Source organism: Sminthopsis crassicaudata, chromosome 2 (genome assembly GCF_048593235.1).
Source record: "Sminthopsis crassicaudata isolate SCR6 chromosome 2, ASM4859323v1, whole genome shotgun sequence".
NCBI classification, from domain to species: Eukaryota; Metazoa; Chordata; class Mammalia; order Dasyuromorphia; family Dasyuridae; genus Sminthopsis; species Sminthopsis crassicaudata.
Window position 1 is genome coordinate 35,544,930 of NC_133618.1, and position 21,440 is coordinate 35,566,369.

The window sequence follows — 21,440 nt, forward strand, 5'->3', positions numbered from 1 at the left end:
TGGCATATGGATACAATGAACTATTATTTTACAATAAAAATGACAAATATGAGGAATTCTGAGAAACATTGGAAGATATATATTAATTGAAGCAGTGTGAAATAACCAGAGCCAAAACCCATTAATATATAATGACTAAAAATTTTTTTTAAATGAAAAAGATGCTGAACTTCGAGTAACTGAAATAAAATCACCTAATAGATGGCAACCACTAGAAGAGAATATTTTATGAATTGTGAGGTAGAGTTATTGTAATGGTCACTTTTGAATAACTATAATTCTTTGGTATAAAGGAGAATAAAATACAGAGAGTGAGGAAGAGAAGATTTTCCCCCCACAAATGATTGGTGAAATAACAAAAAGCATTACAGAATAAAGGTAACACTCTTTTCTAATTATTCATTTACCACTCATTTACCAATGTATTCCTACTCCTGTGGCATCATCCCTATTCTCCAAGATCTTTCAGGGACATGTGATAATGGCTAAGTAATCATTTACTTGTTTCAGAAAAGTTGGATTCTGTCTCCTTTTACTTTGGGTGTCTACTTTCTATTGATAATTTCTGGGCTCTTATTCCCAGTTCAAAGTATATTATTCTTCAAAGAGAAAACTCATCATCATCATCTTACACAACCTAACAATGGTCTTCATTTTTCTCTGATCTCTTGCTTGCCTCCAACCTAGATTTGTAAAATCTTTTTGTAACATTTGTCACCAACTGCTTTACTACTTAAAAAAATTACTGCTCTATTTCTCTTTTTAAAAATTCATCCTTAATGATACTTAAATTTTTTTATTATCATGATTATATATGCTTTAAGTCAATCAGCTATTAAGAATTATAGCCAATATCTACAACCATTTTGAAAATGTTCTAAATCCCTACTGATTGGAGAAATGCAAATCAAAACAATTCTGAAATACTATCACATCCCACTGGCTAATAAGACAGAAAAGGGAAATGACAAATGTTGGAAGAGGTATCAGAAAATTGAGGCATTAATGCATTGTTGGTGGAACTGTGAACTAATTCAACCATTATGTAGAAGAAGATTTTGGAACTATGGAACCATGGACTATAAAACTATATATATATATATATATATATATATATATATATATATATATATATATATATATATATATATATATATATATATATATATATATATCCTTTGATTCAGCAATACCACTACTAAGTCTGAAACCCAAAAGACAAAAACAAAAAGAAAAAGTTCCTATTTGTACAAAAATATTTAAAACATCTTTTCTAGTGACAAAGAATTAGAAATTGTGGGAGAATGCCCATCAATTGGGAAATTGCTTAACAAGTTGTGATATATGTTTGTGATAGAATACTACTGTGCAATAAAAAATGATGAGGAAGATGCTTTCAGAAAAACCTAAAAAGACTTTTATTAACTGATGCAAAGTGAAATGAGTAGAATAAGGAGAAAATTGTACACAGTAACAAAAATTATTTTAAGATGATCATCTTTGAATGACTTACTTATTTTAAGCAATACAACAATCCAAGATAATTCTGAAGGACTCATGATGAAAAAATGCTAGCCATCACCAGACTCTCCTCCCCCATTTTTGATACTGGCAACTTTCTTTTTCTTTTTTTTTTTTTTTTTAATTGCTTTTTCCTTCTGATTGGAAGGTAGAGAGCAGAGGAATAAATTCCTCCCAAAGCTTTTCTTTATAGAAAACTCAGACTGTTTCAGCTGATTCTTCACTTTCCAGCAACTGTTCTAGTTGATTTCAACCCCAACAATATGCCTACACATTGGGTACCCTATTGTAGCCCTCTTTTTCAGCTTGCTTTTGCATATTATTTTCCCTCATTAAATTGTAAGCTCCCTGAGCACAAGGACTGTTTATTTTCCTTATTTGTACCCCCAAAACTGAATACAGTGCCTTGCACATAATAGGAGGCTAATAAATGCTTATTTATTATTGACTTATTGAGTTGCATGTACAATTGATATTTTTTCTCTCTTTTACTGATAAATGCATAAGGCATATTAATATACTGCTGTTGTATCTATTAATTAATAGAATCATTATAGGAAGCAATTTGGTATTATGACAAAAATTCTACTAAACAGTGTGCATCTTTTGACCTAGCCATAGACACCCAAAGACATCAACAACAAAAGGAAAAAAAGGATTCATAGGTTTCAAAATATTTGCAACAGTTCTTTTTCTTATAGCAAAGTACTAGGAACAAAGAAATACCCATCAACAAGGGAATAGATGATCAAATTATACTAAATGCAATGGAACAAATATCATGCCATAAGAAACTACAAAATAGTGATAGTTTTAGAGAAACTGAGAAGACTTCTGTGAAGCAATGTAAAGGGAGAATAGCAGAACTAAGAAAACATTTTCCAAAATGACAACACCATATAATGATCAACCATAATTCCAGAAAAAAAGATGACAAAACATGCTCCCCATCTTTTGACAGAAAAGTGATTTTTTCCTTTTAAAAATTGTTTTTATTCTGGTTATATATGTACATTCATTTTTATTTGAATGCACATTTCGTTATGAATCATGTTGGGAGAGAAAAACCAGAAGAAAAGGGAAAAACCATGGGAGGAAAAAAAGTGAACAAAGCATGTGTTGATTTATATTCAGTCTCCATAGTTCTTTCTTGGATGCAGATGGTTTTCTATCCAAAGTTACTGAGATTGCCTTGGATTCCTGAACTGCTGAAAAGAGTTGATCATCACACAATCTTTTTGTTATTGTGTCCAATGTATTCCTAGTTCTGCCTGTTTTGCTCAGCATCAGGTCATGTAAATCTTTCCAGACCTTTATAAAATCAGCTTGCTCATAATTTTTTGTAGAACAATAATATTCCATTACTTTCACATACCACAACTCATTCAGCTACTCCCCAAGTGATGGGCAGCTCATTTTCCTTTTCCCTCCTTTATGATTTTCTTAGGGTATATTCCCAGCAGTAGCACTGCTAGGTCAAAGGGTATGCACAGTTTTGGAGCCCTTTGGGCACAGATCCAAATTGCTCTTAAGAATGTTTGGATCCTGATAGAAAAGTGATAAGAAATGGATTTCTTTTTCATGACTATGCTAAGTCTTGGCAGCTTTTCTTTTTTTCCTGGAGGTGGGGGAAAGGGAGAAACAGATAGGATTTGAGCGGATGACAATTAGCAATGAGTTATCAGAAAGATAGAAAAAGAGGGTCACTAATGATTTTTTTAAAATGTACAAAAGAGAACAGAAGAAAGTTCAAAAATAAAACTGGATAGCTTTTAAAATCATATGTTCAAGCTTTATATACACATGCATAAAAATAAGTTAAACCTAATTGAGATTTTGGATCCTGCAAATATAATCCTGTTTCTTTGTATATTGAAAGGATTTTCAGGAAGATCTGTTAAATTCAGAATAAAAAAGAAATAAAAAATAAGGCCAAATAATTAAGTAACATCCTTCCTCCCCCCATCCCACTATAAAATGAGAGAATAGCCCTCTATGTCCAAGTAAAGCTCCAAGAATGGTTTGGACATAAATACTTTGTGAACATTTAGAAGAAAGACTTTCTCTTCATGTCTCAGCTATCACTTCACCCTTGAAGTCTCATTCTGTAATAACTTTTCAGTCCATTACCCCTCTTTGACACACTGGTCTCTTCATATTGTTCAGTTCCTCTTGGGGTGTCCACTTTGGGAAGGGATACAAGGAACCTTGTATACATTGTCTCCTCTAGGAGATGTTTGCTAGTAATTTCTATTTGCTTGATTGTATGTATATAGATACATAAATGCAAGTATGGATAATATGTGTATGAGTGTGTGTATGTATATATGTAGAGACCAAGGAGGGAGAGAGAGACAGAAAGACAAAGGGAGAGAAAGAGAATCTGGTACATGACAAGCATTTTAACAGTCGCTGTCTGCCTGCTGGGATGAAATGAAGCAAGAAATTAAAAAACGAAATTAGAGTTTTTGAGGGAGAAAAATGGAAAGACAAGACACTTAGAAATTAAGAAACCTTACTGAAGTAGCAGTATCTCTAAAAAACCAGAACTAAGCAAAAAGAACTCAATTACACAAAATAAAGTTAAAACACTGAAAAAGAGGAAAACAAGCAAAAAAGAGATAATATAACATCAGAATTCCTAAAATACATAACCAAACAAAAAACCTGGATACCATATTAAGAAATTATAAAACTTTCCAGATATATTAGAACCAGATGTCACATAAAGAAAGGGAAGATTCTTTCTCTGTCCTCCTGAAAAAAAACAAAACAAAACAAAACAAAAAAAAACACAGAAAACTGAAAATCATTATTAATGTCAGAAAAAATTCAGAGCAATGAACCACTGTCAAGGTCCCACAAGACTACAATGCAACTGTTACAAAAGGGGAAAATCTTATTTATTTCTGTTCAGTTGGTTTTTAGTTATGTCTCAACTCTGGGGGCTTTCTTGGCAAAGATACTGAAGTAGTTTGCAATTTCCTTTTAAACTTTAATACTTTTTAAAAATTAAAAATTTTGATAAAGCTTCAGCCAACTTAAAAGGAGGAAAAGGAAAATTACAAAATATATGAAGAAAAAGATCAAATAAATCTGAATGGAATTTTAAGCACAAACTAAACAAAGTTATATGTTTTAAAAGATGAGAATAGTTTTTAAAGTTACCTTTAAAAATATAACATACTTAAATTAACAGTAAACAGAATAGAATTTTTAAATAATCTGATCCTAAATAGAAAGTAACTGTCCAAAAAAAATTGTTACTGTTTCATGTAAGGTGCTAAGTGAGTTGTCTAATTTAGCATAGTACTTAGCAATTCTCCAGCTCAGATTGCACACCTTTAGTTCACACCTTTAAACTTCTTAAAGGAGTTTACACTTTTAAAGGAGTTTACACCTTTAGTGTTCTGAAAGGAGCTTATACCTTTAAAGGCATTTACACCTTGGGAATACCCACAAGCCCATTTTCTGGGAGGATAAAAGGAGCCAGGATTCAGGAAGAAGAGGATTCTAGATTCTACCTTTGCTCTGGCTGGAGGCTCCAGAAGCCTCCCAAGAAACCTGCTCACAGAGAAAAGGATTCCTCCCAGAGGATTACAACGTGGGGCAAGGACTTATTCCTAGAATAAGGCACCCTTCAGGGTGCTAGCTTGGACTTCATATTTTGGCACCTGAACAGTCCAGTGCTTTCTTTGAACTAAAATGCTTCCACTAAATGTTTTCAGGAGGGACAGATACTTCCAAAGAGATGAAAAGCTGAGAGAAGATGAATTTGGAGAGCTATAAGAGATAAATACTATCTGTTATGACTGTCTCTTAGAAACATCTAAGCAAATCACTCTTGAATGTGGACACACTGTGTGCAAGTTTTGTCTCCAGAAAAAAGTTTTTGGATCTTCATGTTGCACTGCATGCTGGGAATTCTCCCAGCTCAGAAATCTTCAAGTTGATATTGTCATGTTCCCTGAAGGAGAAGGCTTTTGTGAGATGCACGGGGAAGACCTGAAGTTTTTCTGTGATACCAACAAAGCGCTACTCTGTGTGACCTGTTCTAAATCAGAGAATCATGAGAACCACATCCATTGGCCAATTGAAGTGGCTGCTCTACTTTGTAGAAAGTATATCCTGAAGTATTGGAAGATATTGAAAGAGTTTATGGAAGAACTCAAGAACTTATAATAGAAGAGGAAGAAAAAACGATGGCATGGGCTGTGCAGGACACTGGCTACAAAGTTACATACTGGAGGATGTCTGAGAAAGAAAGTCTTGCAATAGAAGAACACCTCCTGGGTATGAAGGATGAAACTGAGATAGTGCAACATGAAGAACTTATTGTCCAGCAGACGGATGAGACAATTCAGGGAGCTCTATCAGACGCTGAAGGACTTGGAGGCTACCCTGCAATGGAAAATAATGGAAGAAAAGAAGAAGTGGGAAGCTATGATAACCAGACAAAGCAGACTTCTAGCAGAAGTCATCCAAAAATCGGAAGAAATGCTCCTGAAGCCAAATATCGAACTACTCCAGGATGTTGTCCATGGGACTTTCCATAGGGATTATCAAAAGGTTTATGGAACCTTACACTTTAAGTTTTGATTCTCATTATTATACTGTGGCCACGCAATTTATGCAAATTTCACAAATTTAAAGTCACCAGAACGCTTTTATGTCTATAGCTTGTCTGGTAATAAAAAGATGCATTATGGTTCCAGGTAGCTCCTCTGGAGAGAGATATGCCATTTATATAACTGGCTGTGAGGAACTTGAGGCCATGATAGAATCTTGGAAGAAGAATGATATTGTTGGGAAATCCTAATAACATTGTGTGGTCACAACCCTGCAGGACTGAGAATTCAGACCTTTTGCTGAGAGGATAAATTTACTCAATGCTTAAATTAGGACCTACAGTACCTTAACCATAAACTTTAGATCTGAAGATACAAGATGTTAATGTCATTGTAAGTCAGCCATTGTTGTAGTTATGATCCATGTAACTTACTGGGTAGAGTATTGAGCATGGAGTTAGGAAGACCTGGGTTCAAAATCAGTCTCAGACCCTTATTGGCTGTGTAATCTTGCTCAAGTCAATTAACCTGTTTTCCTGTTTTCTTAAATGTAAAAGAGAGGAAAGAACAGGTTTTCCTATGGATTAAATGAAATATGTGTAAGGACATTGACAGTTTCTGACAAATTTACAGTTGACTTTTGTGTATTCTGCTGTTCAGAATGAGATCCCCAGCAGCCACTAGCAGGTGGCTCCTGCAACAGAGTTCAAAAAAAAAAAAAAAAAAAAAATCCAAAACCAAAAAACAAACAAAAAAACTTAATGACAATATTGCAAAAATTCTTCTCAAAAATTGAAAAAGGTACATAGCTAGTCTCCTTAAAGATGATAAATATCCAGAGAAAGATAAAAAATATTGGCTTACCTCATTAGTGAATATCAATTTTAAAATTTTAAATAAAATCTTTTCAGACAGACTATGGCAAATTATTTAAGAAGTCATTAATTATGAACCAATTATATTTAAATCAGGGATACAAAGATGATTCAATAATTAAAAAATAAACAATCCACATCACTAATAATTAAAATGATTAATTATGTAATAATTAAAATAATTAAAATTAAAATGTTGATCATCTCAACAGATGTAAGAACATTTTGACAAAAAGTGACATTTTGGCACTTATTTATATTCAAAAACAAAAATTGCCACATCTGGGCAGAAAGGAATTTTTCTTTTCAATTTAAAAAATATGTGTTAAAATCCAACAATAGGAAATATGCAATGATGATAGAATAAAACTGAAGTTCTTAATCTTTTTGTAGAACATATACGCTTTTGACATTCTGGTAAAAATCCTTTCAGAATAAAGTTTTTACATGCATAAAATAAAATAAAAAAGAATTGTAAAGGAAATAAATTATACTGAAATATAATCAAATATATTTAAAATACGTTCACAGATCCAAAGCTAAGAACCCCTGGATAATAGGGAGTTAGTGCTTGATTAACATTATGGTTCCTTGGGGTGCAATGACTTCTTTGAAAGGGATGCCGCTTCCTTTTAGAATATCAAGAAAGCCCTAAAAAGGGACCAACAGATGGGATAAGCCAATAAACTTGTAACAGGGACCTAAATAAATCATTCCAATCAATTAAAAAACACTGAAAAGCACTTTCAGAGTACCTCCTATGTGCTACATCAATATGTGCTTTTATTGGCTTTTATTAGCGATTTATTAGAGAAGCATGCTGTTAAAATTTTTCCTCCAGTTCCTAATTTTGGCTAAATTGGTCTTATTTGTGCAAGAGCTTTTTAACTTCATATAATTAAAATTATGCATTTTATTTCCCCATAATTCTGTTAATTGTTTGGTCATAAATTTTTCCCTTATCCATAGATCTGAAAGGTACATTTTCCCATTTCTCCTTTAATTCACTTAAGGTAACACCCTTCAAACCTAAATCTTTTATCTATTTTGATTTTACATTGGCATATGCTATCACTTATGCTATGCTTAATTTCTGCCAATCTGCTTATCAGTTTTCTCAACAGTTTTTATCAAATGAGGACTTCTTAGGTTTATCAAATACTAGATTACTATGGTCATTTATTACTGTGTATGTGTACTTAATCAATTACCCAATCTACTTTTTTAAGCCAGTACAAGACAGTTTTGAAGTTTACCACTTTGAGATATGGTTTGAAATCTGGTACTAATAAGCTGCCTTTTTTTACATTTTAAAAAATTCACTTAATGTTCCTGAGCTTTTGTTCTTCCAGATGATTTTAAAAATTATTTCTATAATCCTATAAAATAAATCTTTGGTCTTTTGATTGGTATGGCACTGAATAAGTTAATAAACTTAGAATAGAATTATTTTAATTAAACTAACTGGGCCTACCGAAGAGGAAATACTGTTTCTCTAATTATTTAGATTTGGTTTGCTTGAAGTATAACTGTATTTACATGTTCCCTAGGTTTGTCTTGGGAAATAAACTCAGAAGTATTTTATATTGACTACAATTATTTTAAATAGAATTTCTCTTTCTATCTCTTTCTTCAGTGTTTTCTTGGTAGTATAGGGAACTACTAAGAATTTATGTGGGTACATTTTACCAACTGCCACTGTACTTAAGTTCTTCATCACTTCAACTAATTTTTTTTAGTTGGTTCTCTAAGTTTATCATCACATCATCTGAAGAGTGATAATTTTTTTTTTCTTCATTGCAAATTTTAATTCTTCAATTTCTTTTCCTTATTGCAACAGCTGGCATTCCTAGCATAATATTTAATAATAGTGATAATAGCCCTGCTTGTTTCACCCCTGATTTTACTGGAAAGGCTTTAAGTTCATGCCTATTATGCATAATGCTTATTCTTAGTTTTGGATAGATACTACTTATCTTTTTAAGAAAGGCTCCAATTATGTTTATGCATTCTAGTATTTTGTTTTTTCCCACGAGTGTTGTATTTTGTCAAAAGCTTTTTCTACATCTATTGAAATAATCATGTTTTGTTTTTGTTATTGATATGGTCCTAATATGTTGACATATTAATGTTATTGATATTTTAAAATTATCATTATCTCCTACATACTATTCAGTAAATGATTATACACTCAGCCTCACTTTCCACAACATTCGTGGCCTAGAGCAGTGGGCCTCATATTTCCCATCTTCATCACCATAGACGTAATTTGCTTCCTTTTTATGCCAATCCCTCCACTGTCTCAGGTCACTCACCTCATGTAGATAGCTGTCACTCTAAAATAAACTTTTTTCTTGCTCTTTTATTTTGTCCATTATATGAGAACTAAAACAAAATGAATTTCACACTAGTGGTAAAATGAAGCTTCTCAATCATGATTCTATGAATACTTAAGGAACAAAACAGTGACTACAAAATTAAGACTAAAATCCTTAAACCAATGAACACAAATATTCCTGAAAGCATAGGAGTAGAAAGTTTAAGTCTGAAGAAGCAGGGGACACAAAGAGATGAAGTGAGGGTATTAATCATAACAATCAGTTACAATACCAGGCCTTCATTATTCCAAACTGTTTTTCATAATATAAATTGATTCCCAAGAGGTGCCTTTTGTCTATTTCTCTCTTTGTAGGCAATTTGTTTTTATGTTACAAGTACTACCTTTTCTAAGAAACAATATATCTTACCAAAAACTTCAATGATTCACTGAAGAATGCAGGAAAGATTGATTTACCATTCTTGCTAAAAATGAGTGCTTAGGTTAATAGACACATCTTTGAAACTGCCAAGTGTTTTATTTCCTATCCTAAAGCACAAGTCTCTCCCCCATTCTCCATTAATTGGCTGTTTCAAAAATTACAGAATGTGAATCTCTATCCTTCATTATTTAGCCAGTCCCATTCCTAAGAAGCTTCCATTTTTATGTGGGAAGATAATTTGAGAGGCAAAATTCAGAGGGCTCCTGTTCAAATCTAAAACTATATCCTTGATTTTACATTCTTTAATATTCTTGTGGGTTTCAATTTTCTAATTTAGGTTTCATTTCTCCAATTTAATTTTCATAACTCTGTGGAGACTAAATTCCCATTTAATTGTCACAATCCCCCACCTGTTTTTTTTTTAATTCATAACTTCTAACCCCTAGAAATTGCCTAATACTTTTTATATCCCACTTCATAAAAGTATCTTAGCCTCTGTGCAAATCTCACATAGGACAATATCCTGCTACATTTAAAATCCCAGCAATTGCTGTTAAGGTCAGGATAAGAAAAACCATGACTCCAGCCATTCAGTCAATGGATAATTAATCCCCAAATTTTCTGTTAATTCTTCTGACAGGGCTATATCAGGAGTGAAGGTATAACAACTTGCTCCAATTGTAGCACATTTCTTCTTCTCCTCTTTTCCCTCCTTTCCCCCTCACCTCCTCCTATTCCTTTTCCTCCTTCTCTTCCCTTCTTTTTCTTTTTTCTTTTGCCAACAACCTATCCAGAACCATTCCCATTCTGCTAATGTCATGCAACTGCTCTGTTATTCCCTTCACTGCTTCCTCTGGCATAGTTTATCCAATAATAGTTACCCACCAGAGTAGGAATGACCCAAATCCAGAGCTACTAGATTTCTAGCCTGGATTCACCAGATACTACCCTTGACTTAATTCTTCCTGATTCAGCTAGGGTAAAAGAAATAGCCAATTGTCTCTTCAACAATGAGATGATTCAAACCAGTTCCACTTGGTCAGTGATGAAAATAACCATCTACACCCGGAGAGAGGACTGTGGGAACTGAGTGTGGAACACAACATAGTATTCTTACTCTCTCTGTTGTTATTTGCTTGCATTTTGTTTTCTTTCTCAGTTTTTCTTTTTCTTCCTTCTTGATCTGACTTTTCTTGAACAGCAAGATAACTGTATAAATATTAACATGTATTTTAACATATTTAACATGTATTGGACTACCTGTCATCTAGGGGAAGGAGTGCAGGGAAGAAGGGGAAAATTTGGAACAAAAGGTTTTTCAAGAGTCAATGTTGGAAAAATTACCCATGCATATGCTTTGTAAATAAAAAAAAAACAATTAAGAATTAAAAACATGTACAACTAAATGCACAGTTATATAAACTAATTTAAAAATTATAACTCTATTGAAAAATAGTTGAATTCTGATAATCTCAGTGAATAAACTTAATCTCCAAGTTAAAAAAAAAATAAATCCAAAAAGAAATAGCCAGTTGGATCAGTATACAGATGCCCACTCAATCCCCAAAACAGGTTTGAGAGTGCTATCTCCACAATACCACCAGGTTAGCTTACGGTAAAATCATGGCTGAGAAAGTGCCAGAGCAGTACGTGTCACTAAAGTCCCTATGTTTTGTAATCTCTAACTGCCATGAGAAGCAAAGTGATTTCCAGAGTTGGCATGAGGGGCTGGCTGGTATAATCTGGTGGATTCCCTCACAGAAGGGATTAGGCAGAACAAAGCACTGCGATTTCCCACAGGGTTATTGTGGGAACAGGAGGATCATGCACTTGAATTCATCTTCATGTTTTTCCACACCCAAGGGGAATGGTACTGTCTGGACAATGGGACAACCAGTTGCACAGGTTTAGAAACTGCTTTTGTTCAGAGTAAAGAGTATTTTTACCAGATCTACTCGGGCATTGGTGTCTCCCATTTGCCTTGAATCCTTCACTTTCATCTTTGATTTAAGAACTGTGATTCCAAATCCTCCTCAGAGATCTATACCTATTACATCTATCCTCAAGCCATATGTTTGGCTTACTCTTTGATCTGCATTTTTCTAAATGTAGTCTAAATGCAGGCAAACCAAACCTTATTCCAAATTGGACAGACTGTTCCAGAAAATCCCCTTTCTCCATCAGGGCACAAATGCTTATTGTGATTACTTGTCTGTGGCTAATCAAGCCTTTACATTCTATAATTAGACAAGCATCAAACTGAATTGTTTTTGAGGTATCTTTTCCAGGAATACATACCCAAATTTTAACCTGATATCTCCCATTCTAAGTGGCTGAGAATTTCATATCAAATAAGTTATTTAAAAGAAAACATGTTTGTGCCACAGAACACACAGGACAGACATGTTATTCCCACATTAGGAATATATATATATATATATATATATATATATATATATATATATATATATATATATATAATATATATATATATCAATAAATCTCTCCTAAGAAAACTTCTCCACTTCTCTTCTCCAAACTATACTAAAGTTGTTTCAGATTTAATTTTAGTAATTAATAAAATAACAGCTGGGTGCCACAGATGCATTAGTAGGTAAATATTCTTACATTTTGAAAGATTTCAGCCTTAATACAAACTTATTTCTAGTAAGATATATCTCTAGTAACAGGCAGATGACTAGGCCAAATATCCATTTTCCCCTATGATGGAAAACAATTATTTACCTGATAACTACATTTTTCCAGACAGAAGTCTGCAGAATTTTTTTTATACTTACACTTTGCTCATGACTTTTAATCTGACACTTGCTCTGAATATAGACCCTTGCTGGATTCAAACTAAAGAAATAATATTAGTTATGGTGTCCTGTTAGGTTCTTACTAAGTGCTAATGAGAAGTAAAACTCCCAGTCATGGCTGGAACTAGAGAATTGTCAAGTACCGACTTAGCACTTAGTAAGAACCTAATAGTGTCCCAAGAAATTTTTTCTTAAATAGCCAAGTCTCACACCAAAGGCCTCAGATCTAAAAAGAAGGCTTATAAATCATTGTGCATAATCTCAACAATCTCAACAGATATGGTGGCAAGCATTCTAATGCTATGTTTTCTCTTTTCACATGTGCTTCCAGGGCACAAGCAAAATTAGATTTAGGACTGTCAGGTTAAAATCCTGCTTTTAGGTATTTTATTTTATTTTTAAAAATTAAATTAAATTAAATTTTATTTATTTATTTATTTATTTTTATTGAGGAAATAGGGGTTAAGTGACTTGCCTAGGGTCAAACAGCTAGGAAGTGTTAAGTGTCTGAGACCAAATTTGAACTCAGGTCCTCCTGACTTAAGGGTTGGTGCTCTTATCACTTAGTTGTCCCTTTTTAGGTATTTTTAAAAAGCTATCGATCATATTTGTTATCTTATTTATTAAACAATGAGACCATGATGTACTTAAATAAATTTAAATATTTGCTGAAGAAAAATGGTAGAAGTAATGTGTTTTGAAACAACTATTTTCAGATAATTACAGTTAATCAGAAATCTAACAAATTTCTCTTAAAATTTTCATTCATTAGAATGTTTGTGGTAGCCCTCTTTGTGGTGGCCAGAAACTGGAAAATACGTGGATGCCCATCAATTGGAGATTGGCTGAATAAATTGTGGTATATGAATAATATGGAATATTATTATTCTGTAAGAAATGACCAACAGGATGATTTCAGAAAGACCTGGAGAGACTTACATGAACTGATGCTGAGTGAAATGAGCAGGACCAGGAGATAGTTATATACTTCAACAACAATACTGTATGATGATGAATTCTGATGAACGTGGCCCTCTCCAACAAATCAGTTCCAATAGAGCAATAATGAACCCAACCAGCTACACCCAGCGAAAGAACTCTGGGAGATGATTATGAACCACTACATAGAATTTCCAATCCCTCTAATTTTGCCCGCCTGCATTTTGGATTTCCTTCACAGGCTAAATGTACACTATTTCAAAAGTCCAATTCTTTTTGTTCAGCAAAACAACTGTTTGGTCATGTATACATATATTGTATTTAATTTATACTCTAACATATTTAACATGTATTGGTCAACCTGCCATCTGGGGGGGGGAGGGAGGAGGGAAAAAATGGGAACAAATGGTTTGGCAATTATCATTGTTGTAAAATTATCCATGCAAATATCTGGTAAATAAAAACTATTAGATATGAAAAATAAATTTTCTTGCATTAGTAAGCATTAGAATTCTTGATACAGAATCTTATCTAAGTAGATGTTTACCAGATTTAAGTTTAAGAGCTAAATAATGAAAACAATTTTATTTAATCAACATGGGGTGAAGGAGTGAGGGACCTGAATAGAATAAATTTTTTTTTTCTCACCACCCCACCAAGGGAGAAGGGTTCAGGCCAGGGCTAAGGAGCAGCCTATGGGAGAAGGATGGACTATGCCCTCACCTTCCCAGGCCAACTGATCGAAAAACCAAGAAATTATGCAAATAACTAGTATGCAGTTTTCAATTCTAAATTTCCAATTAACTACTAAAAATCCTAATTAAGAATTTTCAGAAATTCATAAGTGAAAACATTTCTAAAGTATTTCACTGCACATGGGAATTTTATATGATACAGGACCAAGCTTTTTTCCTAGGGCTGATGAGTGATCTTGCTAGCAAAATGGTTTCAAGAAACTTGGCAAATGGCAAATTAGGGCAAGGGACCCCAGAAGTGGAGTTTGGAATGCAACTTCCCTTTTTCTTACCCTTAGAGTTACTGTGGATTTTTCCCCAAACACAATAATTATCAATTTTAGTTTTTAATATTATCCCCAAATAACTTAATTTTCATAAGTGATAATCAGATAGTCCTAAAATTCAGATATAACATAATTGATCACAAAAATGATAAAAATTTCATGTAATTTAGAGTCAAGTTTTTAATTTTAGTACATATACCAATTGGAAAAAAATTATTTTAAAATCAACTAATACTTCAAGTTTGTAAGATTCCCTAAATTCTAACTGGATGTTTCATTCCAATTACTTTTGGTTATATATCCCAATTCATACAAATCTTTTCTCTTTTTGTGAGCCAGAAAAGGTTCAAGTGCCTCAACTTTTTTTTTTTAATCTCAAGATGCTAACCTTTTCATCTTGAGATTTTCACCAGCACAAACCTGATTCCCATTTATGCCAATATAAACTTCTTACTGCCCTTTCTAAAATCTTATCAATTGCTTTTCTAATCAACCTTTCTCACCCCTTGTTTTTAAAACCCTTTAAAAAAAACTTTCTATAAAATTTCATAAACTTTTTAAAGTATGTTTCTTTGTTAAAAGGAGAAAGCAAGACAAACCTAAAGATTAAGAATATAGGTAATATTTCAATTATTTTGGGCAAAATTTTACAAACTTCTACCACATGTCCAGCAGGGCTGACAAAATTTTAAAATATGGCTCATACAATTTTTACAATTTAGAAAGCAACATAGCACCTTAAATATATTTCACTTATTTAAGAGATACAAACATATGACTTCTTTAGGTAAATTACTAGAGAATTTATTTATTTTTGGGAGGGGTGGGGGGCTTTAAAATCAAATCAAGTATAGTTTTAAATTTTTAGTAGCAATACTTCAATATTAATGCATATATAGTTCTAAAATCTTATTCCAAAATGCATCAAGTGAAAGTAATTCTGATCATATACAATTTAAATTTAAACACATAGAAATTTAGGTTACTTTTTTGGGGAAAAAACTCTTCCCCCTCAAAACTCTATTCTTCTAGACTCCCTAATATTTTGAAATGACAGGAAACTATCTGAGATCCGAGATAGAAACACAGGATCTTGGGAGCAAAATGGTAGTGGTTCTGATCTTCCCACAAACCTTGTATTCTCAAACCTATGTAGATGGCTTGTATTTTACTGCTCCTATTGAGAAGGGAGAGATGCTAAAGTGTAAAGTGGATTTTCCTAGTTTTCCCCAAGCCAAGTTGAATAAAGATCACACCCTTCCAAGTGCTATGAAAATAATTTTTGGACTCAGGAAGTCCCCATCTGGAGAGAAACCGAGGCTGAACTCCAGGGTATGGGGCAAAGATTTTGGGGAGCTTACAATTCTTTGAAAAGGCTGTATTGGACATACCACCTCACAAGCTGTGACCCTGGCCATTCCCCAGTCCCTACAAGGAAGAGAGAGTGTTTTTAAGAAAAATTCAGATTAGTTTGAATAAAGAACCTGATAAGCTTCTCTGACAATGGAGTAGGGGCTGGAGAGTAGTGCACAGGGCAGCAACACCAATTCTGAGCTTTGCAGCAGCAACAGTTCATGTTACTCTCATGATCTAGAGCCAGAAAGCGACTGGAAAATTGGTCAGAAAGAGATGACAAGGGTTTTCTGTGTTGGTACTGGGTGTGGGGCTAAGGACCTCTTGGCAATTCAATCGTGCATGACCCAGTTCTTTTTTTTCTTTCTTTCTTTCTTTCTTTCTTTTTTTTTAAATTAAAGCTTTTTATTTACAAAGCATATGCATGGGTAATTTTTCCAACAATGACCCTTGCAAAACCTTTTGTTACAAATTTTCTCCTCCTTCCCTCCACCCTCTCCCCTAGCTGGCGTAGTCCAATACATGTTAAATATGTTGAAATACATGTCAAATCCAATATATCTATACATATTTATACAGTTATCTTGCTGCACAAGAAAAATCAGATCAAGAAGAAAAAGAAAAACTGAGAAAGAAAACAAAATGCAAGCAAATAACAACGGCTAGGTTGTGTTCCACACTTTGTTTCCATGCTTCTTTCTCTGGGTGTGGATGGCTCTTTTCATCACTAAACAAGTGGAACTGGTTTGAATCATCTCAATGTTGAAGAGAGCCACGCATGACCCAGTTCTAGGTTGAAGGGGCAGGGTGAAGATAAGTGCTTGGGGAACAAAAGCTGCAGCTGTGGTCACAACGCCAGGATAGAGAGACAATAGGAGCCCTTATTCCTGATCACAGTTCCAGAGAGAGAGGAATGTTGATGCTTGTGATCCCAAGGGAGTAGGGCTCCTTCCCTGGGTAAGGACCAAAATGCAGAACAGGGGAACAGTGACCACGCCTCTCTGCAGGTTTGAAGATTCCAAAAGCATGCCTATCCCCAGATGTAGCTTATGAAATCCCTTGGGAGTTTCTAGACTAAGACTGCTCATCGGCAAGGGTCCCAGCTGTACACCCTGGTTGATGCCTGTCTTGTAGTTGGTTCCCCCGTTAATGGGGTAAAGTTTCTGGGGTAGAGGTGTGTATTCATTTTGGACTCATTCAGTGCATCCAGCATGCCCCAGGTCCAGTGTTTATAGAAAATACAGGAACTCCAGAACACAGGTTAAATTAGCTTCAGGGGAACAAATAAAAGACCCATTGCTACTAAAGACACTAGAATGAATGCACAAGAATAAAAGAAACTTTTCCTAAACTGGTAAGTAGCCTCTATCAAAAAAACATTCAACAACAACAACAACAAAGCAAGGTATTATCAATGATGGGGATAAACTAGAAATCTTCCTCATAAATCAGGCATGAAGCAGGGGTGGCGATTATGAAGACTTTAATTCAACATCGTAATAGAAATTCTGTCTACAGAAATAAGACAAGAAGGGCACAAGCAAACAAAACTATCACACGTTGTGATGATATAAAGATATACTTGGGAGAAGCCTAAATGAAGAACTTTATCAAAGTTGCAGGGAATAAAATAAACCACTAACAAAATCCAGCAGCAAGAGAAAGGAAAAGGAATTCCTTTGAAACACTGCAGAGTGTTGTAACTGGGGTCTCTCTCATCCAGGAACCAGCTGGCTGCAATTACAACTCCCCCGAACACAAAGGCACTGAAACACTCGGAGAAAAGGGAATTTGTGGTAAGCGAAGCCAACGTAACAGAAGTGACGATACCGTCAAAACTCGCTGATTCAGGATCGGCCCAACCAAACTCCCAAAGAATTCTTTATAGAGACAAAAAATGATAACATTTATCGGGAAAACAAGCGGCCAAGAACACCAGGAGAACCAATGACAAAGAGAAGGAACGCAGCCCAATCAAAGGCAGAAATCATCACCACCCTGCGTTAAGGAAGCAGAAACCCGGCGGGTGATCAATGGATCGATCAGGCCCCAAATGCACGGGAACTCGGGGACCACCGGAGCCTGGCTTTGGGGGAAAAGAACTCACTATCTGACAAAACCTTCTGGGACCATTGCTGGGGGTGGGGAGACCGCGGGCACCAAAGAGCACCAGGAACCTGGGACAGTCGGGGTGCAGGGGACGCTTGGGGTTCCGCAGCAATGGTTACTTACCTGGCCGGGCTCGGCGGTCACTACGGGGGCCATTGCCTCCTTCTCCTCAGGGGCAGAGAAGAGACCACCAGAGGCCGAGGTCCTGGGGAGGAAAGGAGGCCCATGAGAAACTCCTTTTCTCATTGAGGAGGACCTCGGATGGCGGGGGAGATGGGGAGAGAAAAGGGGTGAGCCACAAGGCCACGAGCACTTCTCCGGAGGGGACCCTGGCTTCAGGCTGACACCTCCCCAGGGACAAAGGACACTTGACAGGCAGCCCCGAGGAAACCCCAGCAACAGGGAAGGCTTCCTGGGGGAGGTGCCCAAGAGAATTCTAGGAGGACAGGAAACCCACGTGACATCAGGCCCCAGGATCTTCCTCCCCAAAGACAGTCTGCTCAGCTGCAAGGAATGAGGGAACAGCCTGGGCCCTTGGGGGCGGAGCTTTGAATGCGGCTCCGCCTCAGACTCCGCCCTCAAGATCCGCCTTTCTGTTTAGGTGCGGCCTCTAGACCGCAGTAATCCGAGACAGGGGTACCTTCTCCCCCCGCCCCCCCAGCGGACGCTCCGCCCATTCTCTATGTGCTCCCCCCCAAAAGTCCCCGGCGCTCCGATCCCGCCGCACCCCTGCAGCGGGTCTCTGGCTGGACCCGGCTCCATTTTCGGATCCCGCTCACCCCGTCCCGGATCGGTCAGAAGAGAGAAGAGGAAAAGTGTCACAACAAAGCATGGAAAAGGCGAGAAGAAGGCGGGGTGGAAGTGACGTCAGAGAGCCTTGGAAAATGCTCCTGGGATGAACGAGGCATTCTGGGAATTGTAGTCTGGAGGATTCGCCGTCTTCTACATATGGCTCTGATTTGGACCCTTTTCGGTCCGGATCTACCCTGGAAGAGCTGGCAACAGGAAAGACTGTTCAGACTTCTCCCTCCTTCCCTGACTGCAGCAGGGTGGTTGGATGAGGGAGAAAATATACTCAGTGTAGTGAAAATTATTTGAGATTTGATGGTAAAAGCATGTTGCCTTGGAACGTTACCTTGAAAGATTTAAAATTTGTCCGGTCAGAAAAACTTCTAAGGGCTGTACTTAGTATACTGGGAAAGATTTATTAAATCTATTAACTCCCACCTTAAGGTTTCTACAGGAAACTGCAAGGGGGCAGCTAGGTGGCGCAGTGGATAGAGCACCAGCCCTGAATTCAGGAGGACCCGAGTTTAAATCTGGTCTCAGACATTTAACATTTCCTAGCTGTGTGACCCTGGGCAAGTCACTTAACCCCAGCTTCAGAAAAAAAAAAAAGTAAAAAAAAAAAAAGGAAATTATAAGAAAAGTGAGACACTTTTCCCCCCCTGTGCGTCCTACCATTAAAATTGGGACTACAGAAATAAACTTATTTAATTAAAATTGTAGAAATGCTAAAAACTTCTTAACAGATTCTGGAAGATTTGAGATTAATCATTAAGGAGTTTGGCAATTAGTCATTTTTTAGATTACAGGAAGAAAAAGCTGAGTCTTTGGGGTTATTCTGAAAACTCATTTTCTTCTGAAACATATTTGTAAGTTTTGAGGTACCACTCTAGAATTTATTTCAAGGAAAAATAAGGATTAAATCTTATGTTGTTTTTGTAAAGGTTTCTAACATAATTGACAAGATTAATAGCTTCATTGTTCTGAGGCAGTGAAAGAAAGTTACTTGGCAGAAATGAAGAGAATGAAGAAAAATAGGTAAATAACAACCTTTTGTTAACCCTGTCTTGACTTCCAATTATGTCGGTGAGTGTCCTACCACCATCAGGAAAGGAAAATATGGTCTTCAAATAAAGACTAGGGTAGATACTAAAAAGGAGGAAGCACCCCAGAAAGTTTTGAGGGACCCTCCCCACAACCCCAACCATTCAGCATCTCACTCCCCTCAGAATCATGGGTGTATCTCATTTGTATATATCACTAATAAGATTATTACAGCCCATGTCCCTTTGTTAACACTTCTCATTTCAGATCAGATTGAGGGAAAATAAAAACCTCATTTCTAAAATATGTAAAGAGATGTACCTCAGAGTTGTATCACCTCACACCTCTCAGATTGGCTGAGAAGGAGGGGAAAAGTAATAATAAATATTGGAGAGAATATGGGAAAACTTGTTTTGAGGGGAGAGCAATTTGGAGTTATGCTTAAAGAGCTATCAAATTGTGTATTTCCTTTGATCCAGAAATCTCATTACTGTTGTACTGTTGGGATATTCTGTATCCCAAAGAAATCATAAAAGAGGGAAAAAGACCCACATGTGTAAAATAGTTGTAGCAGCCTGTTTTTGCATTGGCAAAAAATTGGAAATTGAGTGGATGCCCACCAGTTGGGGAATGGCTAAATAAGTTAGGGAATATTATTGTTTTATAAGAAATGATGAACATGCTGATTCAGAAAAATCCTGGAAAGATTTAACATGAAGTGATGCTGAACGAAGTGAGCAGAACCAAGAAAACTTTTAAACAGTAATAATTTATGTAGCTTTTTTTTTTTTAAACCAATGAGATGATTCAAGACAACTTCAATAGACTTGTGATAGAAAGTGCATCCAGAAAGAGACTGAACATGGATCAAAGCATAGTATTTTCACCTTTCTTGTTGTTGTTTGCTCTTATGTTTTTCTCCCCATTGAACTGATTTTTCTTGCTCAGCATGACACCTATGAAAATATGTTTGGAACTGCACATGTTTAATCTGTATTGAATTGTTTGCTGTCTTGGGGAAGAAGGGAAGGAGGGAGAAAATTTGGAACACAAGGTTTTGCAAAGGTGAATGTTGAAAACTACCTTTGCATGTATTTGGAAAAATATTATTTTCAAAAAAGCTAATAATGATTTAAAAAATATAACCTAGAATTTTGTCAGAAAATAAAAGCAAGTTCATTGAACTTAGTTTGTTTAATCTGTTCTTATTCCTTTTTGGAAAATTTAGACATTACTGTTTTTCTTGCTGCTTCTGTTTTGTTGTCTGTTAACACTGGCTATTCGATGGGCAATGGCTCAGCAATGCTACCTGTCAATTCTTTCAGTAATAAGGGATAAATAAAGGGAAGCTAAGTGGTGAAATGGGTAGAGTTCTGAGTGTGGAATCAAAAAGTCCTGCATTCAAATTGAACTCAAAAGTATTTGCTAGCTATATGACTCTGGCAAGGCACTTCACCCTAGTTTTCAAATGCAGAAAATGGGGATAATAATAGCATCTGCTTCCCAGGATTGTTTTGAGGACCAAATAAGAAAATTATCATACTAGAATTTTGTATAATAATAAAAATTATTGTATAAGAAAATTATTAGCAAGGTGCTTGAGACATAGTAAGCTCTATGTACACATTAGCTCTTATTTTTATTTA

General features: G+C 35.6%; 1 protein-coding gene across 4 annotated transcripts in view; it reads right to left on the reverse strand.

Annotated features, from left to right (window-relative positions):
* LOC141554122 (uncharacterized) overlaps positions 1–19,140 on the reverse strand; it is a 35,845-nt gene extending 16,705 nt beyond the window's left edge. The window contains exons 1-2 of one of the 4 annotated variants that reach the window (XM_074285701.1): positions 18,744–19,140; positions 18,088–18,169 (exon numbers count right to left, since the gene is read on the reverse strand). In XM_074285701.1, the coding sequence (XP_074141802.1) occupies positions 18,088–18,169; positions 18,744–18,796 (135 nt within the window). In that variant the 5' untranslated portion in view covers positions 18,797–19,140. The other 3 variants (XM_074285703.1, XM_074285704.1, XM_074285702.1) reach the window with 3 other exon arrangements.
* Positions 19,141–21,440: the final 2,300 nt, after the last annotated feature.